A 25,688-nucleotide genomic window follows, 5' to 3' on the forward strand; every position below is an offset into this window, starting at 1 on the left:
CTATCAATAAATGACAAAAATGTTTGTGTGTGTGTTTTTGTGTGTGTGTGTGTTCAAATAAAGACATCTGCTCTTCTTCTTTAGCCTGTTTTTGATGCTACATCAGTTCAGGCTAAAAGCATCTGTGTTTCAAGCAGCGTTCAATTCTATCGACTCTGCAGTGACGTTTTAGAGCCAAAGCTCAGTGATGTCATCGATTCCATCCTTTAGACTTCATAGATTTATGTATAAACAGAATAATTATAACTCTGTCTCATGGAGTCTCCATTAAAGTGTCTGTGAATATCTTCTGCTAATGGCTTGTGTGTGTGTTATTGTGTGTGTGTGTGTTATTGTGTGTGTGCGTGTGTGTGTGTTAGTGTGTGTGTGTGTGTTATTGTGTGTGTGTTTTCCCCAACACCAGATCTATAAATATGGATTTGAGGAAGCAATTATGATCTTTTCTTTGCGCCTTTTTTGTAAATATTTCTCCACACCTTCCCTTTGTTTTTAATTTTATGAACTTAAATGGTTTGTATGTTTCTCATGAAACTTCAGACGTCACGGAGGAAAGTGAGATTAAGTGCAGCTCAATATTTCATTACAAACATGAAGGCTCAGTCTGCATTTATAACAGTTTAATAACCGCAAGACATTTCTCTTTTTTCTCTTTTTCTCTCTGGTCTTCATTTCTAACAAACACAAAAAAACATTTCTCAGAGTTTCTTCACAGACTCTCTGTCTGTCTGTCTGCTTCTCTGTCTGTCTGCATGCCTCTCTGTCTGTCTCTCTGTCGGTTTGACTGTCTCACTCTCTGCCTCTCTGTCTGTCTCACTCTCTGCCTGTCTGTCTGCCTCTCTGTCTCTCTCTCTCTCTCTCTCTCTATCTGCCCCTCTGTCTGTCTGCCTATCTGTCTCTCTGTCTGCCTCCCTGTCTCTCTGTCTCTCTCTGTCCCCATTATCTGTCCGTCTGTCTGTATTTACCCCATTATCTGTCTGTCTGTCTAAATTTACCCCATTGTCTGTCTGTCTGAATTTACCTCATTGTCTGTCTGTCTGAATTTACCCCATTGTCTGTCTGTCTGTATTTACCCAATTGTCTGTCTGTCTGTATTTACCCCATTGTCTCTCTGTCTGTCTGTATTTACACCATTGTATGTCTGTCTGTCTGTCTGTCTGTCTGAATTTACCCCATTATCTGTCTGTCTGTCTGAATTTACCCCATTATCTGTCTGTCTGTCTGAATTTACCCCATTATCTGTCTGTCTGTCTGTCTGTCTGTCTGTATTTACCCCATTGTCTGTCTGTCTGCCTGTATTTACACCATTGTATGTCTGTCTGTCTGTCTGTCTGTGTTTACCCCATTGTCTGTCTATCTGTATTTATCCCATTGTCTGTCTGGCTGTCTGTTTGTCTGTATTTACCCGATCCTCTGTCTGTCTGTTTGTTTGTATTTACCCCATTATCTGTCTGTCTGTCTGTATTTACCCCATTGTCTGTCTGTTTGTCTGTATTTACCCCATTGTCTGTCTCTCTGTTTGTCTGTATTTACCCCATTGTCTGTCTGTCTGTCTGTCTGTCTGTATTTACCCCATTGTCTCTCTGTCTGTCTGTATTTACCCCATTGTCTCTCTGTCTGTCTGTATTTACACCATTGTATGTCTCTGTCTGTCTGTCTGTCTGAATTTACCACATTATCTGTCTGTCTGTCTGAATTTACCCCACTGTCTGTCTGTCTGTCTGTCTGTATTTACCCCATTGTCTGTCTGTCTGTCTGTATTTACACCATTGTATGTCTGTCTGTCTGTCTGTCTGTGTTTACCCCATTGTCTGTCTGTCTGTCTGTCTGTATGTCTGTATTTATCCCATTATCTGTCTGTCTGTCTGTCTGTATTTACCCCATTGTCTGTCTGTCTGTCTGTATTTACACCATTGTATGTCTGTCTGTCTGTCTGTCTGTGCTTACCCCATTGTCTGTCTGTCTGTCTGTCTGTATTTACCCCATTGTCTGTCTGTCTGTCTGTATTTACACCATTGTATGTCTGTCTGTCTGTCTGTCTGTCTGTCTGTCTGTCTGTCTGTGTTTACCCCATTGTCTGTCTGTCTGTCTGTATGTCTGTATTTATCCCATTATCTGTATGTCTGTCTGTCTGTATTTACCCGATCCTCTGTCTGTCTCTTTGTTTGTATTTACCCCATTATCTGTCTGTCTGTCTGTATTTACCCCATTGTCTGTCTGTATGTCTGTATTTATCCCATTATCTGTATGTCTGTCTGTCTGTATTTACCCGATCCTCTGTCTGTCTCTTTGTTTGTATTTACCCCATTGTCTGTCTGTCTGTTTGCATTTACCCCATTGTCTGTCTCTCTGTTTGTCTGTATTTACCCCATTGTCTGTCTGTCTGTCTGTCTGTCTGTCTGTATTTACCCCATTGTCTGTTTCTGTATGTTTGTATATACCCAATTGTCTGTCTGTCTGTCTGTATTTACCCCATTGTCTCTCTGTCTGTCTGTATTTACACCATTGTATGTCTGTCTGTCTGTCTGAATTTACCACATTATCTGTCTGTCTGTCTGAATGTACCCCACTGTCTGTCTGTCTGTCTGTCTGTCTGTATTTACCCCATTGTCTCTCTGTCTGTCTGTATTTACACCATTGTATGTCTGTCTGTCTGTCTGTCTGTGTTTACCCCATTGTCTGTCTGTCTGTCTGTATGTCTGTATTAATCCCATTATCTGTATGTCTGTCTGACTGTATTTACCCAATCCTCTGTCTGTCTCTTTGTTTGTATTTACCCCATTATCTGTCTGTCTGTCTGTATTTACCCCATTGTCTGTCTGTATGTCTGTATTTATCCCATTATCTGTATGTCTGTCTGTCTGTATTTACCCGATCCTCTGTCTGTCTCTTTGTTTGTATTTACCCCATTATCTGTCTGTTTGTCTGTATTTACCCTATTGTCTGTTTCTGTATGTTTATATATACCCAATTGTCTGTCTGTCTCTCTGTCTGTTTGTATTTACCCCATTGTCTCTCTGTCTGCTTATCTCTGTCTGTCTGTATTTACACCATTGTCTATCTGTCTGTCTCTCTCTCTGTATTTACCCCATTGTTTGTCTCTCTGTTTGTCTGTCTGTCTGAAGCTGGTTTGCAAAATTTGAGCCCAATTCCAGTGTTAACACTGGATTAGCTTTCCTAGCATAGCAACGCTAGCACCCCCAGATTAGCGCAGTATGACAGAAGGGCAGAAGCTAATCCTGGCTAAATACTCAGCACTAGCTCATCCACATGCATGCTGGTTCCCACAGGGTCTATCTTTCATTCCTGCTTTGTTCTTTATATACCCAGCGTGATTGTGTTTTAAAGGGAAAAACAAATATGGCCGCTTAATTACAAGCTCGACTCTGAGTTTCAGGCTTCAGTGGTCTCCTCTGATGCCGACGTTAATTAGATTTGAAACAGAAACAGAGGGTTGAAATGTGCAGCGTTAGCATTCTGAGGAAGCTAATCTGTTCAGCAGAATCATTTTCCCCTTCATTAAATTCACAGAATGTCTGTGTCTGTTTTCGACCAGGTGAAATAAAGTGAACGCTACCTGCATGAGCTAATCCTTTGCTAAATTAGCATGAACATCTTAATAAATGCTAATAATGATGTTTTTTAATGTAGTTTACACCAAAGGGTCCAGAATCCTAACTTCACTACACAACTTTTATTTTATTTTCTGTCACAAAACACGGACTGTAGTGCGATTACATGTGTGTGTGTGTGTGTGTGTGTTTGTGTGTGTGTGTGTGAAGCATCAGCGTGAGCTTGTGTTTGTCGTCTGGTCCTGAATGTGACTCCTGATGGGCTCCACAGGGCTGCTGAACGCTAAACATATGAATAATAAATAAATCACACGGGGCTTTGAGGATGTCTTCAGCAATAAACCACAAATCAGAAAACTGAGGGAGAATGGAGGCAATATGGAGGGAAAATCTAGGGAAAATTGAGGGAAAACTGAGGGCAAACTGATGGAGAATGGAGGGAATAAGGAAGGAAAATATACGGAAAATGGAGAGAAAACTGAGGGAAAACAGAGGGAGAATAGAGGGAATAAATAGGTAAAATGGAAAGAAAGCGGAGGGAAGATGGAGGGAAAGAAACACACACTGGGTACAGAAACACACAGAAACACACACAAACTGGATACACAATCACACACTGGATACAGAAACACACACTAGATACACAAACACACACTAGATACAGAAACACACAAACTGGATACACAAACACACACTAGATACAGAAACACACACTAGATACAGAAACACACAAACTGTATACAGAAACACACAAACTGTATACACAAACACACACTAGATACAGAAACACACACTAGATACAGAAACACACAAACTGTATACACAAACACACACTAGATACAGAAACACACACTAGATACAGAAACACACACTAGATACAGAAACACACAAACTGTATACACAAACACAGACTAGATACAGAAACACACACTAGATACAGAAACACAGACTAGATACAGAAAGACACACTAGATACAGAAACACACAAACTGTATACACAAACACACACTGGATACACAAACACACACTGGGTACAGAAACACACACTAAATACAGAAACACACACTAGATGCAGAAACACACAAACTGTATACACAAACACACACTGGATACACAAACACACACTGGGTACAGAAACACACACTAGATACAGAAACACACACTAGATACAGAAACACACAAACTGTATACACAAACACACACTGGATACACAAACACACACTGGGTACAGAAACACACACTAAATACAGAAACACACACTAGATACAGAAACACACAAACTGTATACACAAACACACACTGGATACACAAACACACACTGGGTACAGAAACACACACTAGATACAGAAACACACAAACTGTATACACAAACACACACTGGATACACAAACACACACTGGGTACAGAAACACACACTAGATACAGAAACACACAAACTGTATACACAAACACACACTAGATACACAAACACACACTAGATACAGAAACACACACTAGATACAGAAACACACACTAGATACAGAAACACACACTAGATACAGAAACACACAAACTGTATACACAAACACAGACTGGATACACAAACACACACTGGGTACAGAAACACACACTAGATACACAAACACACACTAGATACAGAAACACACACTAGATACAGAAACACACACACACACACTGGATACACAAACACACACTGGATACAGAAACACACACTGGGTACAGAAACACACAGAAACACACACAAACTGGATACACAAACACACACTAGATACACAAACACAAACTGGATACACAAACACACACTAGATACAGAAACACACTGGATACACACACACACACACACTGGATACACAAACACACATTGGATACACAAACACACACTGGGTACAGAAACACACTGGATACACACACACACACACACTGGATACACAAACACACATTGGATACACAAACACACACTGGATACACAAACACACATTGGATACACAAACACATACACTGCATACACAAACACACACTGGATACACAAACACACACTGGATACACAAACACACACTCTGGATACACAAACACACTCTGGATACACAAACACACACTGGATACACAAACACACACTGGATACACAAACACACACTCTGGATACACAAACACACACTGGATACACAAACACACACTGGATACACAAACACACACTGGATACACAAACACACACTCTGGATACACAAACACACACTGGATACACAAACACACACTGGATACACAAACACACACTGGATACACAAACACACTCTGGATACACAAACACACACTGGATACACAAACACACACTCTGGATACACAAACACACTCTGGATACACAAACACACACTGGATACACAAACACACACTGGATACACAAACACACACTGGATACACAAACACACACTCTGGATACACAAACACACACTGGATACACAAACACACACTGGATACACAAACACACACTGGATACACAAACACACACTAACCTAACCTATAAGCAGTAACCTATTTAGTTATTTATTTTGTTGAATCTCATTTTTACATTTATTTGTACCCTTAAGATGCAGAACCTTTCCACTTATACTACTACTACTAATAATAATAAGGCATGGGGTGTGTGTGTGTGTGTATGTGTGTGTGTGTGTGTGTGTGTGTGTGTGTGTGGTTCCGTTTTGTCGCCCCACACTGTTAATGTTCAGTGTTTGTCCTTGATGTGTTGTAAAACTCGTGTCGCTGCACCGCACACCAAATTGCTTTGTATTTGCCAGCAGGATGACGTGGTGTGTTTTTTCGAAAGGTCAACGTCTTGTGTCTCGAACCCCTACCGAGGAGTTCGTCTCGTTTCGTCTCGTCTCGTCTCGTCTCGTCTCATCTCATCTCCACTCAATAATCGCTAAGAAAAAATACAACGTTTCTCCTCACCTGGTTTTATTTTCCCTTTAATTTCCACACAGAGTGAAAACACAAACACACACACACACACTCTCTCTCACACACACACACACACTCACACCCCTACAGGGCAGGACAGGGTGAATCAGTGCGACCATCTCACAAACCACACACACTCGTATTCTCCAGGGGTGTGCATGTGTGTGTGTGTGTGTGAGTGTGAGAGTGTGTGTGTGTGAGTGTGTGAGTGTGTGAGTGTGTGAGTGTGTGTGTGTGTGAGTGGTTTTATCTGATTAGTGTGTGACTGGGTTTAATGTTCACGCCTCTTGCTGAAGGTCAGGAGCTGTTCTATTTTTTATTATTATTATTTTTGTGATTAATAAATTTGAAGAGTATCGGTGGAATGAATGTGTAAAAGGATCAGAGCTGAGAAATCGGACTGCAGTGTGTTCCATCGTCTGATCCTTTCATTCACTCGTCTGTTAATCACTGATACAATCACATTCCTCTGAGATCTGATGGAGTCTGATGAGAAATTATTATTATTATTATTATTATTATTATTATTATTATTATTATTATTATTATTATTACTAATGTAGCTATAACATCTTGACAATGTGATGATGATGAGGATGTGATGTGATCTAAAGTCATGATGATGAAGATGTGATGATGATGGTGATGTGATCTGGTGTGAGGTGACGTGACATGATGTGATGATGATGATGATGAGGATGTGATGTGATTTAAAGTCATGATGATGATGATGTGATGGTGATGATGTGATGTGATTTAAAGTCATGATGATGATGATGTGATGGTGATGATGTGATGTGATTTAAAGTCATGATGATGATGATGTGATGGTGATGATGTGATGTGATTTAAAGTCATGATGATGATGATGTGATGGTGATGATGTGATGTGATTTAAAGTCATGATGATGAAGATGTGATGATGATGGTGATGATGTGATGTGATTTAAAGTCATGATGATGAAGATGTGATGATGATGGTGATGATGTGATGTGATTTAAAGTCATGATGATGAAGATGTGATGATGATGGTGATGATGTGATGTGATTTAAAGTCATGATGATGATGATGTGATGTGATTTGGTGTGATTTGATGATGATGTGATAATGATAATATGTGATTTGATGATGATGTGATGATGATACTGATGATAATGGTGAAGATATGATGATGATGTGCTGCTGCTGCTGATGTGATGATGAAGATGTGCTGATGATGATGATGATGATGATGAGGATGTGATGTGATTTAAAGTCATGATGATGAAGATGTGATGATGATGATGTGATGGTGATGGTGATGATGTGATGTGATTTGGTATGATTTGATGATGATGTGATAATGCGATGTTGATGATGATGATGATGATGATGATCACAAAAACTACTCTTATTTTATACTTTTTCACACCAGCAGCAACAGTGTAATAACGTAACAATGGTACAAAACAGTAAAGGCACTAATATTAGCTCAGCGAATGTGAAAAATGAATGAGAATATCAGAAATGGATATAGTCATTATAGTCATGTTTTTTACTTGTTAAGTAATTGTTTTTATCCGAAGTGTTAAATCTAGCTACCTGAAGTAGCTAATTCATGCTAATCTCTTTTTACCCGAAAATATTTATTCCTCTCAGTGGAGACGCTGGTATCTTTAATTAAAATCGTTTCGTATCTCGTCTCTAATCTCGCTGTCTTTCTCTTCGCAGCTGCTTCGAGGACGACGAGCCTCCATGCGTAGAGACCATCGAGTACACGTCCTACAGCGAGAAGTTCAGCGCTAACGAGCGGGACGAAGAAATCGACAGAAACATGTCCAGCACTGATGAGGATGATGAGGACGATGAAGACGGCAGCAGGAAAAGCCGGCGCAGGAAGTCGGCCGTGTTTCCTCACGCCTGTCGTCAGGATTCGTTAGAGACTCTGAGCCTCAAGAGCAGCAACAACATCGATATCAACAACACCTACCTGAGTTAGGAGCTGGAGGAAAATAAGCATCATTAGAATATTTAGGCTTTAATTATTGAGGAGAGCTTTAACGAGAGCAGCGTCGCATGTAACAAACCTCTGTAGATGGACACAACCACAAAGTACTGGCAGCTAATGAGCAACTAGTGAATATGTCCATATTAATATAGTCGTGCTGTGTAGCGTTAATTCTTTAGTTGTGAAGCTAGGAGGCTAAATGAAGCTAATAACAAGCAGAGCTAGAGACTTTACTCACAATGAACACAACTTCAGAGGGAAAAAAGAGAAAGACTTAATTATAAGCTTACGTAACATTTCCCCCGTCAAACAAATGTGATGATGTTCAAATTAGTGATATCGTACGCTATATTCAACTGACCTCTGAGGGAAAATTAAACCTTGAATTTTATAAACAACAAGCAAACAAATTAACCAGCAAACGATAGAAATACCAGAGATGATCTCAGAACTGGACAAAGAATGTTCTAGATTTAATCAATGAAAGCATCTGTATGTCGATCAATTATTTAAAAAAAAAAAAGGCGTAAAACTTTTCCAAGTGGGAATTCCGTCGAAATTTCCGAGTTCTGAGTTGAACTCCGGCTGTCCCTGAATAACATGCCTGTTGAATATTCAAATGTGTCCGCATATTAATGAGCTGAGCAACCAGCAGCCTCAAACACACTGATTTCAGATCAGATAAATGACCAGAAAACAAAAATTGATCCAATAAATAAACTTTATAAACTTCTAAACATACAAGCAAATAAACTTTATTTGCAATAATGTAGCTAGCGTAGCGAGTTCCCGCCCACCGGTGCTTACAAAGGTTCTGAAGTTGTTTATTTCAAATATTTGGCTCATTTTTTTTCCACCTTTAATGAATGAAGATAGCTTTTGCACTAGGGATGTGCTTGATCAGTAAACATGCACATTTTAGAGAGACGCAGAACATTTGCTAATTCCAAGTGGAACATTTTGTTCCGTTAGAAAAGGATGGGGAGGAAGTTGAGAAAGTAATTACAAGATCATTTCATCCCTTTTTTTTTCTGCAGAAATAGCAGTGACACAACTCTGACACTTAAACCCTGGAAACATCTCGCTGTGAGACACGCCATTATTTACCACAATTTATTTATTTTTATTTTTATTCCAAAGCTCCTTGAAGTTACACCAGCTGAAGGTCTGATGATGACGGATTAATGAAATAAAATGAAATTTAAATAATTAAAATAATAGAATTATTTCCTCTCTACACTACAGAAAACTGATCAATGTTTAATGTTTATTATTATTATTATTATTATTATTATTATTATTATTATTATTATTATTATTATTATTTCTGAGACGTAAACAGTATTTAAAAAGGAGCTGAATGTTACACCTCGGGTTGTTTCTAAATTATTTTGTCAAATCATTTTCTATATAAAATTTTTAAATGCTTGTTCATTTATTCTAAAAGTTTACTAAAATGACACAACAGCAGCACTTCATCCAGCGAGAGTTAGATTCTACCCCGCTTCTGCTTTACTTACTGATACTGGAACCTGTGTATCATCACTTTACTGTACGATTCTGTAGCATTTACTGATACTGTCACTGTGTGTGCTTTATTTAAACACACACACACATACACACACAGACACACACACACACAAACACAGGCACACACATACATACACATATACACACACATACACACACAGACACACACATACATACACATATACACACACATACACACACAGACACACACAGGCACACACATACATACACATATACACACACATACACACACAGACACACACACACAAACACAGGCACACACATACATACACATATACACACACAGACACACACACACAAACACAGGCACACACATACATACACATATACACACACAGACACACACAGACACACACATACATACACACACATACACACACACAAACACAGGCACACACATACATACACATATACACACACATACACACACAGACACACACACACAAACACAGGCACACACATACATACACATATACACACACATACACACACAGACACACACAGACACACACATACATACACATATACACACACATACACACACACAAACACAGGCACACACATACATACACATATACACACACATACACACACAGACACACACACACAAACACAGGCACACACATACATACACATATACACACACAGACATATACACACACACACACAGACACACACACATACACATGCGCACACACACAGGCACACACAGACACACACATACACAAACACAAATACAGACATATCCACACACACACACAGACACACACACATACACATGCGCACACGCACACACATACATACACATATACACACACAGACATATCCACACATACACACGCACACACACACAAACACACACAAACACAAATACAGACATATCCACACACATATCCACACACAAACACTGACTCTAAAATAATCTAAAAACAAACACACATCATGCAGTCTCCTGTCTCTAAGGAGAATTGTTAAAAACTGCATTGAAAAATAAAACTAAAATAAACTCTGAAATTATTTCTGATTGTTTTTTCATGCTTTCATCTGTCACCAGTTTTTCTTGCCTTATTAATTAATTAATTAATTAATTAATTTATTTATTTATTTATTTATTTATTTATTTATTTATTTATTAATTAATTAATTAATTAATTAATTAATTAATTAATTAATTAATTAATTAATTAATTAATTTATTTATTTATTTATTCATTCATTTATTTGTTTATTTGTTGGAAGTGCCGTAGTGTTGTCTAGCAACAGGTTAATGGGATGTATTCTGGTGAATGTAACATTAACCAGCTAGTTATACTCGAGGAATATCTGGAATGTTTCCTAGTCAGATATATTTGGAGATTTTTTCCACGTTAGTGAATATATTTTAATAATCGCTAGCTAGCTTTATTTGCGGTTCATGTCTCCTTACTTTAGCTAGCGAGCTTTGGTTAGTGGAAGTTCCCTTTCGAGGGAACTCGAGGCTGCATCATGGCTGACGCTTCTATGTAGAAGTTGTGTCTGAAGCTCTGTGTGAAATCACGCTGATCTATTGGCTCAGGTAGGTCATGTGACGAGGTGAAACGTTTTTCTGCATTGTTTGTTTGATAGAGGAGCGTGCACATGTGGCTCCAGGGAGACTTTACCTGGGAAACTTTTCCTCTCCATAAACTCTGCTCTCTGCTCGATGTTGGTGATGAAGAAAGCAATCGCTGGCATTTGTGTTGAGTTTCGCATGCTGTTGCAAAGCTCAATACGCGTTCGCTTGCTCGTATTTCCAACCAAGCGCTTGCGTGTGGCTTGAGTCCCGCATCTGTTGAGGCAGCGCCGGGTACGGTCATTGTTTCACGGCTTTGTGAATCACTTTCGTCTGCTCAGGTGACTCTAATACTTCTGCTTCGGCTCTGTGAGTTCGCTTTGTGATTGCTCCCGAACTAGATGCGGATATATGCTATCTGCATCAGACTCTGAAGAGGTGGGCAACATGGAGCAAACAGCAGTCAAATTGCCACCACATTTTGTGGTGTTTGGAGAGCTCCTGGTGGTGATCACGTGCTGTTGCTAAGCTTAGTTTAGATTGGTATGAATAGGTTAGTGTTGTCTGCTCTGAGTGGGCATACTGAGGTGTTGATGTTGTGGAATAAACCTTATTCTGCCTGTTTGTTCTCCTTAGCCACTGCTGACTATTCAGCCATTGTGGGCCTTGATAAAAATGGGTATGCCGGTGATGCCTAGGATTGAAGAGACACTTGCGGACTATCTCTCTCCTCATTGGCTGCAGTTTACATATGTAACTTGGTGTAGTTTTCTAACATTTCCTAACTCCTAGTTGTTCATCAATATTTATCTTAGATTTATCCTACATCAGATAGCTTTCTTTTGCTACTTCCTGTAACATTAGCTAGTTTGCTTTTATGACGTTTTAACTATTTGTGTAACTAGTGCTTTGTTTGCTAGCATCATTCAGATAGCTATGCTTTTTTATTATTATTATTATTATTATTATTATTATTATTATTATTATTATTATTATTATTATTTTATTTTCCTCATAAACATTTGGTCTGATATTTTAAGATATTTATTTCAAAGCTAGTTTCAGCAGAACTACAAAAAAAACCCCAGAAGTGTGTAAAGGAAACACGACACGCCGCTGCTAGCGCTGCTAATAAAAGACTCCAGCATGTTTGTTTTGCTAATTGAGCCTCTTACACTCAGCTTTCTCTTTGGTTCTTATTCAGTAAGTTTAGACTCAGAGCAGATAAAGGAGTAGCTCTGAATAAATATCTGTATTGTTCTGTATGAAACTGAAGCCTGTGTCTCCTCCTTGCTGGAGGTTTCACATCTGAACCGTCTGTAATCCTGCTCTTCACTCACAGAGCAGATCATTACATCACAGCATGAGGAAGAACCTCACAGAGCTCCACTCTACTGATATGCTGCAGGTACAACAAGCTGCATTCTACACACACACACACACTCACACACAATTTTAATTGCTGTCTTCCTGCTGCTGAGTTTCCTGTAGAGCTTCCTGTCAGTCGTGATGATGATGATGATGATGATGATGATGACACTGCTGCTGCCAATGATGATGACAAGGATGAAGATGAAGATGATGGCACCGAGAACAATGGTTATGGTGATGGTGATGATGACGGTGATGTTGGTGATGATGATAATGATGATGATGATGATGATGATGATGAATATGTGTAAATCTTGGGCAATATTTGTCTTCTCATGTGCAATATGGGTAAATCTTGGGGAATAATATTCTATTCTATTCTATTCTATGATGATGAAAATACAAATTAAGCTTGGATCAGAAGGAGCTCAAGGCCAGCTGAAGGTCCCTTGGCTCCTCAATGATGGTACTGTTAATGATGATGCTGTTAATGATGATAAGGAGAACGATGATGATGACAATGATGATGGTGATGATGATGGCGATGAGGATGAATATGATGATGGCGATGATGATGAGGATGAATATGATGATGATGATAATGATGGCGATGATGATGATGATGATGATGATGATTATAATGATGATGATGATTATTATGATGATGATGATGATGATGATGACACTGACATTGCCAATAATGATGACAAGGATAAAGATGATGGCACAGAGGACAATGGTTATGGTGATGATGATGATGATGATGATGATGATGATGATGATGATGATGAAAATACAAATTAAGCTTCGATCAGAAGAAGCTCAAGGTCAGCTGAAGGTCACTTGGCTCCTCAATGATGATACTGTTAATGATGATAAGGAGAACGATGATGATGACAATGATGATGGTGATGATGATGGCGATGAGGATGAATATGATGATGATGATGATTATAATGATGATGATTATTATGATGATGATGATGATGATTATGATGATGACACTGACATTGCTAATAATGATGACAAGGATGAAGATGATGGCACAGAGGACAATGGTTATGGTGATGATGATGATGATGATGAAAATACAAATTAAGCTTCGATCAGAAGAAGCTCAAAGTCAGCTGAAGGTCACTTGGCTCCTCAATGATGATACTGTTAATGATGATGCTGTTAATGATGACACTGTTTATGATGTTAAGGACAATGATGATGATGATGACAACGATGATGGTGATGGTGATGATGATGATGATGATTATGATGATTATGATGGTGATGATGATCAAATTAAAGATGAATGTGAAGGAGCTTGAGGTCACCTGAAGGTCATTGAGCTCCTCCAGCACAGGCAGATCTTATTGTAATACGTTTACAAGCAGCTGATTTGCGTTAAACACAAACTCTTTATTTCCTCTGAGGAGAAATGATGTTTTATTCATTACACAACAAACAGATGAATAATTCACACAAAATTCCTTAAAATGATCTCAGAAGCTGGAGTTAAACTTCCATTTAAATAAATTATACAAATAAAATATATATAATAAAAAAAACAGTCGGATTTTTATGATATCCACCACAAGCATACCACAAAGGCAAGTTTTCGGTTTCATGTTTATTATTATTATTATTATTATTATTATTATTATTATTATTATTATTATTATTATTATTATTAATGTTTTACCATATTAAGCAATATTTTCAATTTTATTTTAAACTTGATGCTTAAAGCGACTCTACATTTTTAATTTTATTATTTATTTCCTGAGTGGAGATGATTATGGGACATGTGACATTTCAGATTTCCTGGAGAAAATGAGGAACTTTATGGTGTAATAAACTCACAAATGAAAAGCTGCAGGGGCTTCAGGAAGTCTGTAGCATGAGAGATTATTGAATTAAAAAAAGAAACACGACTGAAATGCGGCTGTTACGCTAATACTAAGTTAGGGGAAAAATCACATTAGTGTTCGGGTTCGGCTTCAATCATGTGTTAAACACAATAAATGATGATGATGATGAAGATGATGACGACGATGAAATAAGTGGAGGATGAAGAGTAATAATGTCTTTAATCCCGTCACATGTAGATGAAGGACGTCTGCTCACGTGACAGAAAGTTCAGCTGTTTATCTTCAGAATATAATTCACACAATCCTAATCCACCCACCCACACACCCACCCACCCACACACACACACACACAAACACACACAAAATATAGATGTATATCAGAATAAACAAGTTTAGCTGGAGAAGAAAAAGGTCACCTGGAACATCACCTCTTCACCCTCAGAGTGTTTATCATGGCTGGAACAGAAGAGAAACTGTCTAGGAGCAAAGCTTCACTGACCTCCACCTCGCTCAGATCGATCCAAAAAAAAAAACAAACTTAAAAAATCATTGATATAACCCGTAGCTGACTGGATGGTGTTGTGAGCACAGAGCTTCTCCTGGAAGTAACAATAACCTTGTCTCCAAAACACAACATTTAAAACAACAACAACAACAACAACAACAAAAAAATCACAGGAGAAAGAAAGACATCTGATCTGACATGAGCTCCAAACTTATCCTGGGAGAGGATCCAAAATCCAAACAATACCAAACAAAACAAAACAAAACAAAATGAAATCAAACCATAACATAACATACCAAAACATATAGAAACTAACAAAAACAAAACAAAACAGGAGGCGTTTTGCCTCCTGACTCTATCTATCAGTGTTCAGCGTAGTTCAGCTACATCCTGGTTTTGATGTCATATGAGGGTTTTTAAAAAATATATATATATAATAATAATAATAATAATAATAATAATAATAATATGAAAAATGAGGATTCATTTCAAGTTCAGGAATTTATTCATTAAAAAAACCCATCCTCTTATATAAAGTTGAGTGATAATTTTATTCATTTTTTTCCTGGTTGCTGGATGTAAGTCATCACTACTCAGCTTCACGCCTCCTCCTGCACATCAGGGTATTTCATTAGGTTATAGATTAGAGTGATCGCTCCTGAATGAACGAGAAGAAGAGAGAGAGAGAGAGAGAGAGAGAGAGAATCAGGGCGACATGGAGAGGAAGAAAGCGAGACTAAAACCATGACACAGAAGTGTAACGTGATTTCTTCACACCATGGCTGCTGTATTTCATTATCTTTTATTCCCTCCTTCCTTTGTTCTTGTTCTGCTTCATGTTGGAAACAGGAGCGTTGTTCCTCAGTGAAGTGCAGTTGAAAGGTTGATCATAATAATAATAATAATAATAATAATAATAATAACAACAACAATTAAACAGGTTTATATTAATGACCTTGTTTCCATCGTTTCTATAGCAACAGCTCAGACACTGGGAGGTTTTCTGTGACGTCTATCTCTCTGATTTGTATGGAAGGAGTCTCCAGTTTCAGCGCTGTGTAACAGTCTTTATAACACTTCTTTGTGGTTTCTATGGTAATAATACTATAAATAATAATAACAGAATAAAGAAAGGGAAACTAAAAATGAATGCATGTCTTTCAATATAAATATTGTAAAAATCTTTCATCTCTGTGTCCCAGCCAGCTCTTCCTCTTCCTCTTCTTCTTCTTCTTCTTCTTCTTCTTCGAAATACTCTAACGAGATCGTTTGCCCCATGACAGATCTTTCTGAGCATGAGAGAGCAACCAAACATGACGGAAGTGTCAGAGAAAAATCCTCACACACACACACACACACACACACACACACACACACACTGCCTGGGTGTTGGCTACAACCTGAGCTTTTCCATGAGCCAATGAAACATGAAATTAAATTAGCATGTCTATATGTTTCAGAGGCAACCGAGCTGCGCAGGAATGATAGACTACCTCTCACTAAAGTCTTTCTCTCTCTCTCTCTCTCTCTCTCTCTCTTGCTGTATATCTCTTTTTCTTTGTTTTTTTTTCTATTAATGGATTGTTAAAGGTGTGTTTTTTTCATCAAGGCCTTGAAACACAGTGTAAATTCAGACACTTCACCCGGCTACGCTGAAGATGTTCATCACCGAAAGCAGAAATAAAAAGTCTGTGGACGTCTTTATTTATTCGCACAGAGCTGAGGACCTTCTACAGCTTCTGAGGTGACAGACGGATTAGGAAGATGCTGAAGGCCTCTGATCAGGGGGATCTCTGTTCTCCCAGTACACCGGGGTTCTGTTCTGACTTATGGGACATTTGCAATAAACGAATGATGTTCAGTACTATGATGAGTCTGGACTTTCAGTGTGTTTTAGACGTGTATTCTTCCCTTTGTTGGAGAACCTTACACAGAATTTTACTGATTGAAGATCAGATTTGAGCTGCTTTTTAGATGAACAAGCACTCGGAGCATCTCAGAGAGCAGAAATGGGTTCGATATCAACATTTACTTTGTACATTTGTGTGGAAATAAAATAACCATTTTTGTTTTTTTGGAACTTTTCTATGAATATATCGCCCCTAGTAGGTTAAAAACAGAAATATTTATGAAACACTACAAAGTCCTGAGTGTCTACTTTCATATGAGCTTCATGTTAACCAGCACTGTGGAGTGGAACATGACAATGACTAGAATAAGTTTTTTTTTACAGATTAATCCCAGGGGATAGATGAAGGCTTATTCCTGTATTGTTTCAAAAGTCCAAAATGAAAACATTTCCCTTCTTTCTTTTCCTCTAGCTGTGTGGATGTTGAGTTCTGAGTGCAGGAGCAGAGGGTCATGGCGTCCACGGTGGTGATGATGCAGGGATTTGACCTCTAAACCTTCTGACCGGAAGCCTGCAGTGTTAAACTCCTCCGAGGCTCCATTGCACTGCACTTCATTAACCACTTCCTCTTCCTCTCCGCTCCGGCTGCGGATTGTACAGAGAAATCTCTTTGGCGTTCACGCTGTGTGTGCAGGATCATCATCTCCGTTAACCTCCTGACTCGGGAAGTTCTATGTGTGCGCGGTTGATCTGAGCTGAGAGTGAAGTGGGTTTTAATCCTGAACGTATAAATGACCTCATGCAATTATGTTGACCCCCTGATCAGTGTGATGTCAGAGCAGTGGAGGATGAGTGGGTTCTGTGGGTTCTCATGACGGGAGGCTGTGAGGTCCCATCCCAGGATGGATGCTCTGTATGCTCAGATAACTTACCACACACACACACACACACACACACACACACACACACACTAATTTTCACACAGGAATTATTGTGCATTGTAGGAATACTGTTTATTGTGCGTTGTTATTTTTTTATATTTCTATATATAAATATGCTGGATAGGCCACGCCTCTAGGTAACAGGAACACGCCCATAAGTAAAGGAAGGGACATTTTATCTACTGTGAGCATCCTTGCTGCCTTTCCCCAACATCTGTTCCTGTGAATCTGAATAAAATAAAATTCCCAGCAGGTTTCCTGTGTGTGTTTTTACATCATCCTTATAAAATCCTTCAGCGTCAGGAGAACTTCAGTGACTGTAAACTACAACGTGTCTTAAGGGGAAGCGAGCTTCTTCTGTTTGCTTTTCTGGTCACGGACAGGAGGGCAGAGTGGAGTACAAATAGCCGAGGCGTGTTTGTATTCTATCAGTATGGTGAGAGAAAGCTGAGCAAAAAGCAGCTTTAAATAAGTAATGGCAGCTTGCTGGAGCTGGGCGTTATAAATGTTTAAGTGGTAAAAGCCGGCAGCAGAAGGAGCAGCTGGTGGACACGTCGGCCTGCTGCTCTACACTCGTTCTGTTGCTTAAATGGATGTAGACTACAGTTTTATAGCTGTTATTACACACTGTTCCCTCGCTACTCAGACTTATTGAACGCAGCGTTTCAGCACATTAATTCCTAACGACAGCACTGTTTGTTCTCTTTGCAACGCGTTCTGCAACAACAGACAAAAATCTCACACCAAATTTATAAAGGTTTCCATTAACCAGGTTTACGGAAAATCTCCCACAGGTTTTTACCCTCGTGACTCAGACGCTCTGACGCTCTGATACCCCGTCACTCGATTACAAATGCCTAGATTTGAATAGAAACTTTATTTAATAAATACTTATCCATAACCTAATAATTAGCTGATAATACTTTGAAAAACAAAGTTTATACTCATAAACATATGTGTGAATGAAAGGGAGGGAAGTAGAACAGTAAGATTACAGGGTGAAGAGGTGAAGAAGGTACATGAGTCCAGGGTAGTGGAGAGTGTGGGAAAGAGGTAAAGAAGCGAGTGCTGGCAAGTTGGAATGGGTGGAGAAAGGTGTCAGGAGTTCTGTGTGATATTTTTCTATTAGCGAGAATCAAAGGGAAGGTGTACAGGACAGTGGTGAGACCGGCCATGCTGTATGGTTTAGAGACAGTGTCACTGAGGAAGAGACAGGAGTCAGAGCTGGAGGTAGCAGAGCTGAAGATGTTGAGCTTCTCTTTGGGAGTGACACGGTTGGACAGGATTAGGAACAAGGACATCAGAGGGACAGGTCATGTTGGACATTATGGGGACAAAGTTAGGGAGGACAGATTGAGATGGTTTGGACACGTCCAGAGGAGGGAGAGTGAGTATATTGGTAGGAGAATGTTGGACATGGAGCTGCCAGGCAGGAGGCAAAGAGGAAGGCTAAAGAGGAGGTATATGGATGTAATAAATGAGGATATGAAGCTAATTGGTGCAAGTGTTGAGGATGGGGATAGGTGGAGAGAGATGATTCACTGTGGCCACACCTGAAGGGAAAAGCTGAAAGAAGAAGAAGAAGATACTTATAAACATATAAACAGAAAATGTGAAAGGTATTTATTAGGTTTGTTAGTGAGGCAGTAAACTAAGACTAATACATAAGCATGCAGTGATGGAAAAATGGGTAAGGATTCGCTATATATGTGGTAATTAGCTACTAATAACAGAGAGGAATGTCGTAATTAGCTACTAATAACAGAGAGGAATGTCGTAATTAGCTAGTAATAACAGAGAGGTATGTGGTAATTAGCTAGTAATAACAGATAGTTAGGTGGTAATTAGCTAGTAATAACAGATAATTAGGTGGTAATTAGCTAGTAATAACAGATAGTTAGGTGGTAATTAGCTAGTAATAACAGATAATTAGGTGGTAATTAGCTAGTAATAACAGGGAGGTATGCTGTAATTAGCTAGTAATAACAGATAGTTAGGTGGTAATTAGCTAGTAATAACAGATAATTAGGTGGTAATTAGCTAGTAATAACAGATAGTTAGGTGGTAATTAGCTAGTAATAACAGATAATTAGGTGGTAATTAGCTAGTAATAACAGATAGTTAGGTGGTAATTAGCTAGTAATAACAGATAATTAGGTGGTAATTAGCTAGTAATAACAGATAATTAGGTGGTAATTAGCTAGTAATAACAGGGAGGTATGCTGTAATTAGCTAGTAATAACAGATAGTTAGGTGGTAATTAGCTAGTAATAACAGAGAGGAATGTCGTAATTAGCTAGTAATAACAGATTGGTCTGTGGTAATTAGCTAGTAATAACAGAGAGGTATGCAGTAATTAGCTAGTAATAACAGATTGGTATGTGGTAATTAGCTAGTAATAACAGAGAGGTATGCAGTAATTAGCTAGTAATAACAGATTGGTATGTGGTAATTAGCTAGTAATAACAGAGAGGTATGCAGTAATTAGCTAGTAATAACAGATTGGTATGTGGTAATTAGCTAGTAATAACAGAGGTATGTGGTACTTAGCTAGTGATAACAGAGGTATGTGGTACTTAGCTAGTGATAACTGATTGGTATGTGGTAATTACCTAGTAATAACAGATTGGTATGTGGTAATTAGCTAGTAATAACAGATTGGTCTGTGGTAATTAGCTAGTAATAACAGAGAGGTATGCAGTAATTAGCTAGTAATAACAGATTGGTATGTGGTAATTAGCTAGTAATAACAGAGAGGTGTGCAGTAATTAGCTAGTAATAACAGATTGGTATGTGGTAATTAGCTAGTAATAACAGAGAGGTATGCAGTAATTAGCTAGTAATAACAGATTGTTATGTGGTAATTAGCTAGTAATAACAGATTGGTATGTGGTACTTAGCTAGTGATAACAGAGGTATGTGGTACTTAGCTAGTGATAACTGATTGGTATGTGGTAATTAGCTAGTAATAACAGAGAGGTATGTGGTAATTAGCTAGTAATAAGAGCGAGGTATGTGGTAATTAGCTAGTGATAACTGATTGGTATGTGGTAATTAGCTAGTGATAACAGAGGTATGTGGTACTAAGCTAGTAATAAGAGCGAGGTATGTGGTAATTAGCTAGTGATAACTGATTGGTATGTGGTAATTAGCTAGTAATAACAGATAGGTATGTAGTTATTAGCTAGTAATAACAGATAGGTATGTAGTTATTAGCTAGTAATAACAGATTGGTATGTAGTTATTAGCTAGTAATAACAGATAGGTATGTAGTTATTAGCTAGTAATAACAGATTGGTATGTAGTTATTAGCTAGTAATAACAGATAGGTATGTAGTTATTAGCTAGTAATAACAGATTGGTATGTAGTTATTAGCTAGTAATAACAGATAGGTATGTAGTTATTAGCTAGTAATAACAGATTGGTATGTAGTTATTAGCTAGTAATAACAGATAGGTATGTAGTTATTAGCTAGTAATAACAGATTGGTATGTAGTTATTAGCTAGTAATAACAGATAGGTATGTAGTTATTAGCTAGTAATAACATAGGTATGTAGTTATTAGCTAGTAATAACAGATTGGTATGTAGTTATTAGCTAGTAATAACAGATTGGTATGTAATTATTAGCTAGTAATAACAGATTGGTATGTGGTAATTAGTTTGTAATTATAAGCATGTGGTCATGGTAATAACAGAAAACAAAGGTAAGTAATAAGCTAGTAGTAAAAGGCCAGTATGTGTTAATTAGTTAGTTATAAATCGCAAGTATGTTTTAATTAGAAAAAATAAGAGAAACCCTCCCCCATTCCGATCCTGGACGAGCCCCCAATTCTGTTATGACCCAGTCTAGGGTTGGGACGCACAGCGTGAGAAATGGCACGGGGTTTAACAGATATATGTATGGGATGGAACAGACATAGGGAGACTAACAACACACAGACAGCGGTGAAATAAAGTGGATATATTATGAATGTAATGATATATGTACAATACAGTGAACCAGAGAGGACTTGACCAAGGCCAAAATAACAAACAGAAACCCTCGGGATAGAAACTAGCTAACCTATACCAAAAGAAAACAAACAGAAAGACATAAACTTTCCCTAAACTCTCTACCAAGAAAACAGAGACAAAAATACCCACTCCCCTAAAAAATGGCAGTCACACCCCTACTACTGGTTAGAGATACAATGTAGCAATATTTACAAAAGTATATACACGACCGAGGCAACCGAAACAAAATAGGGCATGGATCAAACTCAATGTCAAGACAGGCAAGGATCAAACCGGATTAGCAAAAGCAACAACACAACCATGACACAGAACACACTACACAACCACCAGGTTCTAATGAGCAAAGAAGCTGCCAGTGCTGGCCTCCATCCCGGCTTTATAGGGTCTGGAGGTGGAGTCGCTGGATCATCTGGAAAGGCCAGGCTGGAGTACGGCGTGGACCATCTGAAGAAGCGAGCACAAAACACAGAACAGGACACACAACACAACCTGTGCCTCCCGGGTTGTAACACTTGTAATAACACATTTGTATGTGTAGTCATCAGCTATGTGGATATGAGCTAATAATACTGTACGTAATATATCATGCAACAGGTAAGATGCAGTAATTATCTAGTATTTGTGGACTACTTAGGTTGGTTTTTTTCCCTGATTCTGTTGGAAAAAACCCCAAAACAAAACAGGTGAAAGCGAACCTGCTCGGTAACAGCAACAGAGAACATGCGAGACAAGGACTTCCTGTTGTGTTCTGTTACATTCCGTGTGTTATTTGTAGAAGGATGAAGAGAAAATGTGATGCTTGTAGAAGAACTGGAAGGTCAGAGTCCGGTATTTTCACTTTCTCACTCTGGGTTTTTCTCTCGCTCAGTTTCAGGCTGGAGGTCTGGTGTATTCTGGTGATGGTCCAGGTTTTTAAACAGAAGATGTGGATAGACGTCGCGCTTGTAGCTCACTATAGAGAACAAAATGTGCAAAAACATGTTGCTAAATTGTAGGACATAGTTCCACATATTGACTCAGTTAAAGCTAATAACAGACTGTAAATGTGTGTATAATAGAGACTAAATAACGAATAATGCCAAAACTAATAAAGTTACCTAAAAAGTCTTTTAAAGAGCTTTTTAAAAAAGAAAAAAAAAGGAAACAGAAAACATGGTTTTATTTATTTTATTGCTTTTTATTTAATAAACAAATCATGAAACAATTCACATTAAAAATTCCTAAACATTTACAATAATTAATAATTACAGTTATCATATATAATACAATTATAGAAAATAATGTTTCCTGTTTTTACTATCAGAAAAATTCACATTTACTAAAACATAATATAAAATAATATAATATATATATTTTAAACCACAATAAATACACCCTGTAACTGTAGCAACAGTCTTAGCTAACATCAGCTGTCCTAGCCTAGCATACTCACATTAGTTGGCAGTGAAAATCCCTTAAAGTGACACATTTATTTTTATAACATTTTACCTTTTTTCCCCATTCAAATTTTCTCTCATTCAGAGGAAGACTCGTTTTTTAGACACTTTGTCCTTGGTGTTTGTTTTCCTTACTTAACCCTCCAAACTTAAAAGCTTGACGAAACCTTTTGAAGCCAAAACAAGACCAAGAGCTGTTTAAAAGACGCCCGAATGATGCAATTCGTCCCACGATGCATTCTTTTTAGCGCAGAGAGAAAATAATGAATATTATAGGGCTAGTTATTTTCATTTATTTCATCATTTGTTTATGAACTCATGTTTATAAACAGGCTGAAGTGCTTTTCTGACGGCTTTAAAAACTGCTTTAATTTTTATGTTACATTTTTAATTTTCTATCAAAGAGACTGAAAACAAACTTTAACTGCATCCACAAGTGTGAAAGTGTGAAAGTGTGGATCAGTAATAACTTAATAATAAGAACTTAACCAATAATAACAGAATGAGCTCACTGTATGACCTGCATTTGCATGCTGGAATCTGATTGGCTGCTACATTTTATGACACAACAACACTCTTGTAAACATTAACTGCAAAAAAGAATGAAACATTTTCATATCAAAGTCTCTCTCTCTCTCTCTCTCTCTCTCTCTCTCCCTTTCTCTTTATTCTCTCTATCTCTCTCTCTCCCTTTCTCTTTTCTCTCTCTCTCTCTCTCTCTCTCTCTCTCTCTCTCTCTCTCTCTCTCTTGCCCTCCCTCTTTATTCTCTCTCTCTCTCTCTCTCTCTCTCTCTCTCCCTTCTCTCTCTCCCTTCTCTCTCTTTCTCCCCCCCCCGTCTCTCTGTTGATCTTCCCCGAGGTCACCAGATGAACAGATGTGTGTTAGAGTCTGCAGTGTGGAGTGTTACAGTGCTTCGTCTCTCCTGCTGCTTCATTATATCTCATCAACACACTTCCCCCGATTCCCTCACCAACACGAGCGAGCTAATCTCTTTACTAAGTTATCTTCATATTTCGATCTTTTTATTCATTAAAGCTTCACGCTCTCGAAGGAAGTCCCGCCGCTTAACAACAAAGGGCCAATTGTCTCTTCGTTATCTTTCATGCCTTCATTGAAAAACAGTCAAATAGAGGGTTATTTTCCCTTATTGAGCTTTTTATTCCTCTTCCTTCACATCAACTTACCAACAATTAAACCAGTAAAGAACGACATCAGACTTTTTTATCCGATCTGCAAGACCAGCTAGTTCCTGTTCTCACTTACATTACAGCAGCTGTAAATACTCTCCTTATTTCTATTTATTAACGTTAACCAAAACAACAACAACAGCAACAAAATTTAAGAGAAATCAGTTCATCAGCAGAGTTTCTGCTATGTCCTTGTAAATGACCCGTTGCTATAGAAACAATAATGTATTAATAAGAAGTAATGCATTAATATAGATCAGAGCTACGGTCAGAGCCGCCCTTATAGACAATTACTCCACAGTGCTATTTATTGATTTTGATTTTTTTTTTTTTCCAGAAGATTTTTTGTCACCCTAGTGAATCTGAAAGTTTAGCCAGTATTTACATACTGGAATATGATTGGCTGTTATGTTCTGTGATGCAATAACACTCAGACTTACAACATTAACAGAAATTTTCAGCTAAAAACAGTTCAGTTAAATGTCAGGCTTTGTTGGCACATACGGGGTGATTTGTACGGCAGGCGATAAAAAACCTTTTTGTTATTTAACAAAGAAAATCGGATCATTCTAACGTCTGATTGCGTTTCAGCTCTCTGGCTTCAGGATCGAATGAAACGGATCACTGGCATGTTCAGATATGGGATGTAATCATCCACCTGTAGTCAGGAAAACTGATCTCCGGTGTAATTGAGTTTCACTGTAACGTAGCGGGTGGTGACGCGCCAGCGGCTAGCAGCAACAGTTAGCATCAGCAGTTAATGCGGTGGTTATTTATCCAGTGTCTGTGTGGTTAACAGGTTATTGTTTTAATATCATGTTGTGAGGTTTCCACTGTAGACTCAATCTTTTATTCTCAGCTGAAGCACAGTGTGTGTGTGTGTGTGTGTGTGTGTGTTTGGGGTCCTGTCTCTTTGTGTAAATCTTT

At 38.3% G+C, this 25,688-nt stretch overlaps 1 protein-coding gene across 4 annotated transcripts in view; it reads left to right on the forward strand.

Annotated features, from left to right (window-relative positions):
* Nucleotides 1-11,114, forward strand: part of LOC131357335 (cytosolic carboxypeptidase 4) — a 124,975-nt gene extending 113,861 nt beyond the window's left edge. For all 4 annotated transcript variants that reach the window (XM_058396256.1, XM_058396257.1, XM_058396258.1 and 1 more), the window contains one exon: nucleotides 8,234-11,114. In XM_058396256.1, the coding sequence (XP_058252239.1) occupies nucleotides 8,234-8,501 (268 nt within the window). In that variant the 3' untranslated portion in view covers nucleotides 8,502-11,114. The remainder of the gene's footprint in view (nucleotides 1-8,233) is intronic.
* The last annotated feature ends 14,574 nt before the right edge of the window (nucleotides 11,115-25,688 follow it).

Source organism: Hemibagrus wyckioides, linkage group LG08 (genome assembly GCF_019097595.1).
Source record: "Hemibagrus wyckioides isolate EC202008001 linkage group LG08, SWU_Hwy_1.0, whole genome shotgun sequence".
In the NCBI taxonomy this organism is placed as follows: Eukaryota; Metazoa; Chordata; class Actinopteri; order Siluriformes; family Bagridae; genus Hemibagrus; species Hemibagrus wyckioides.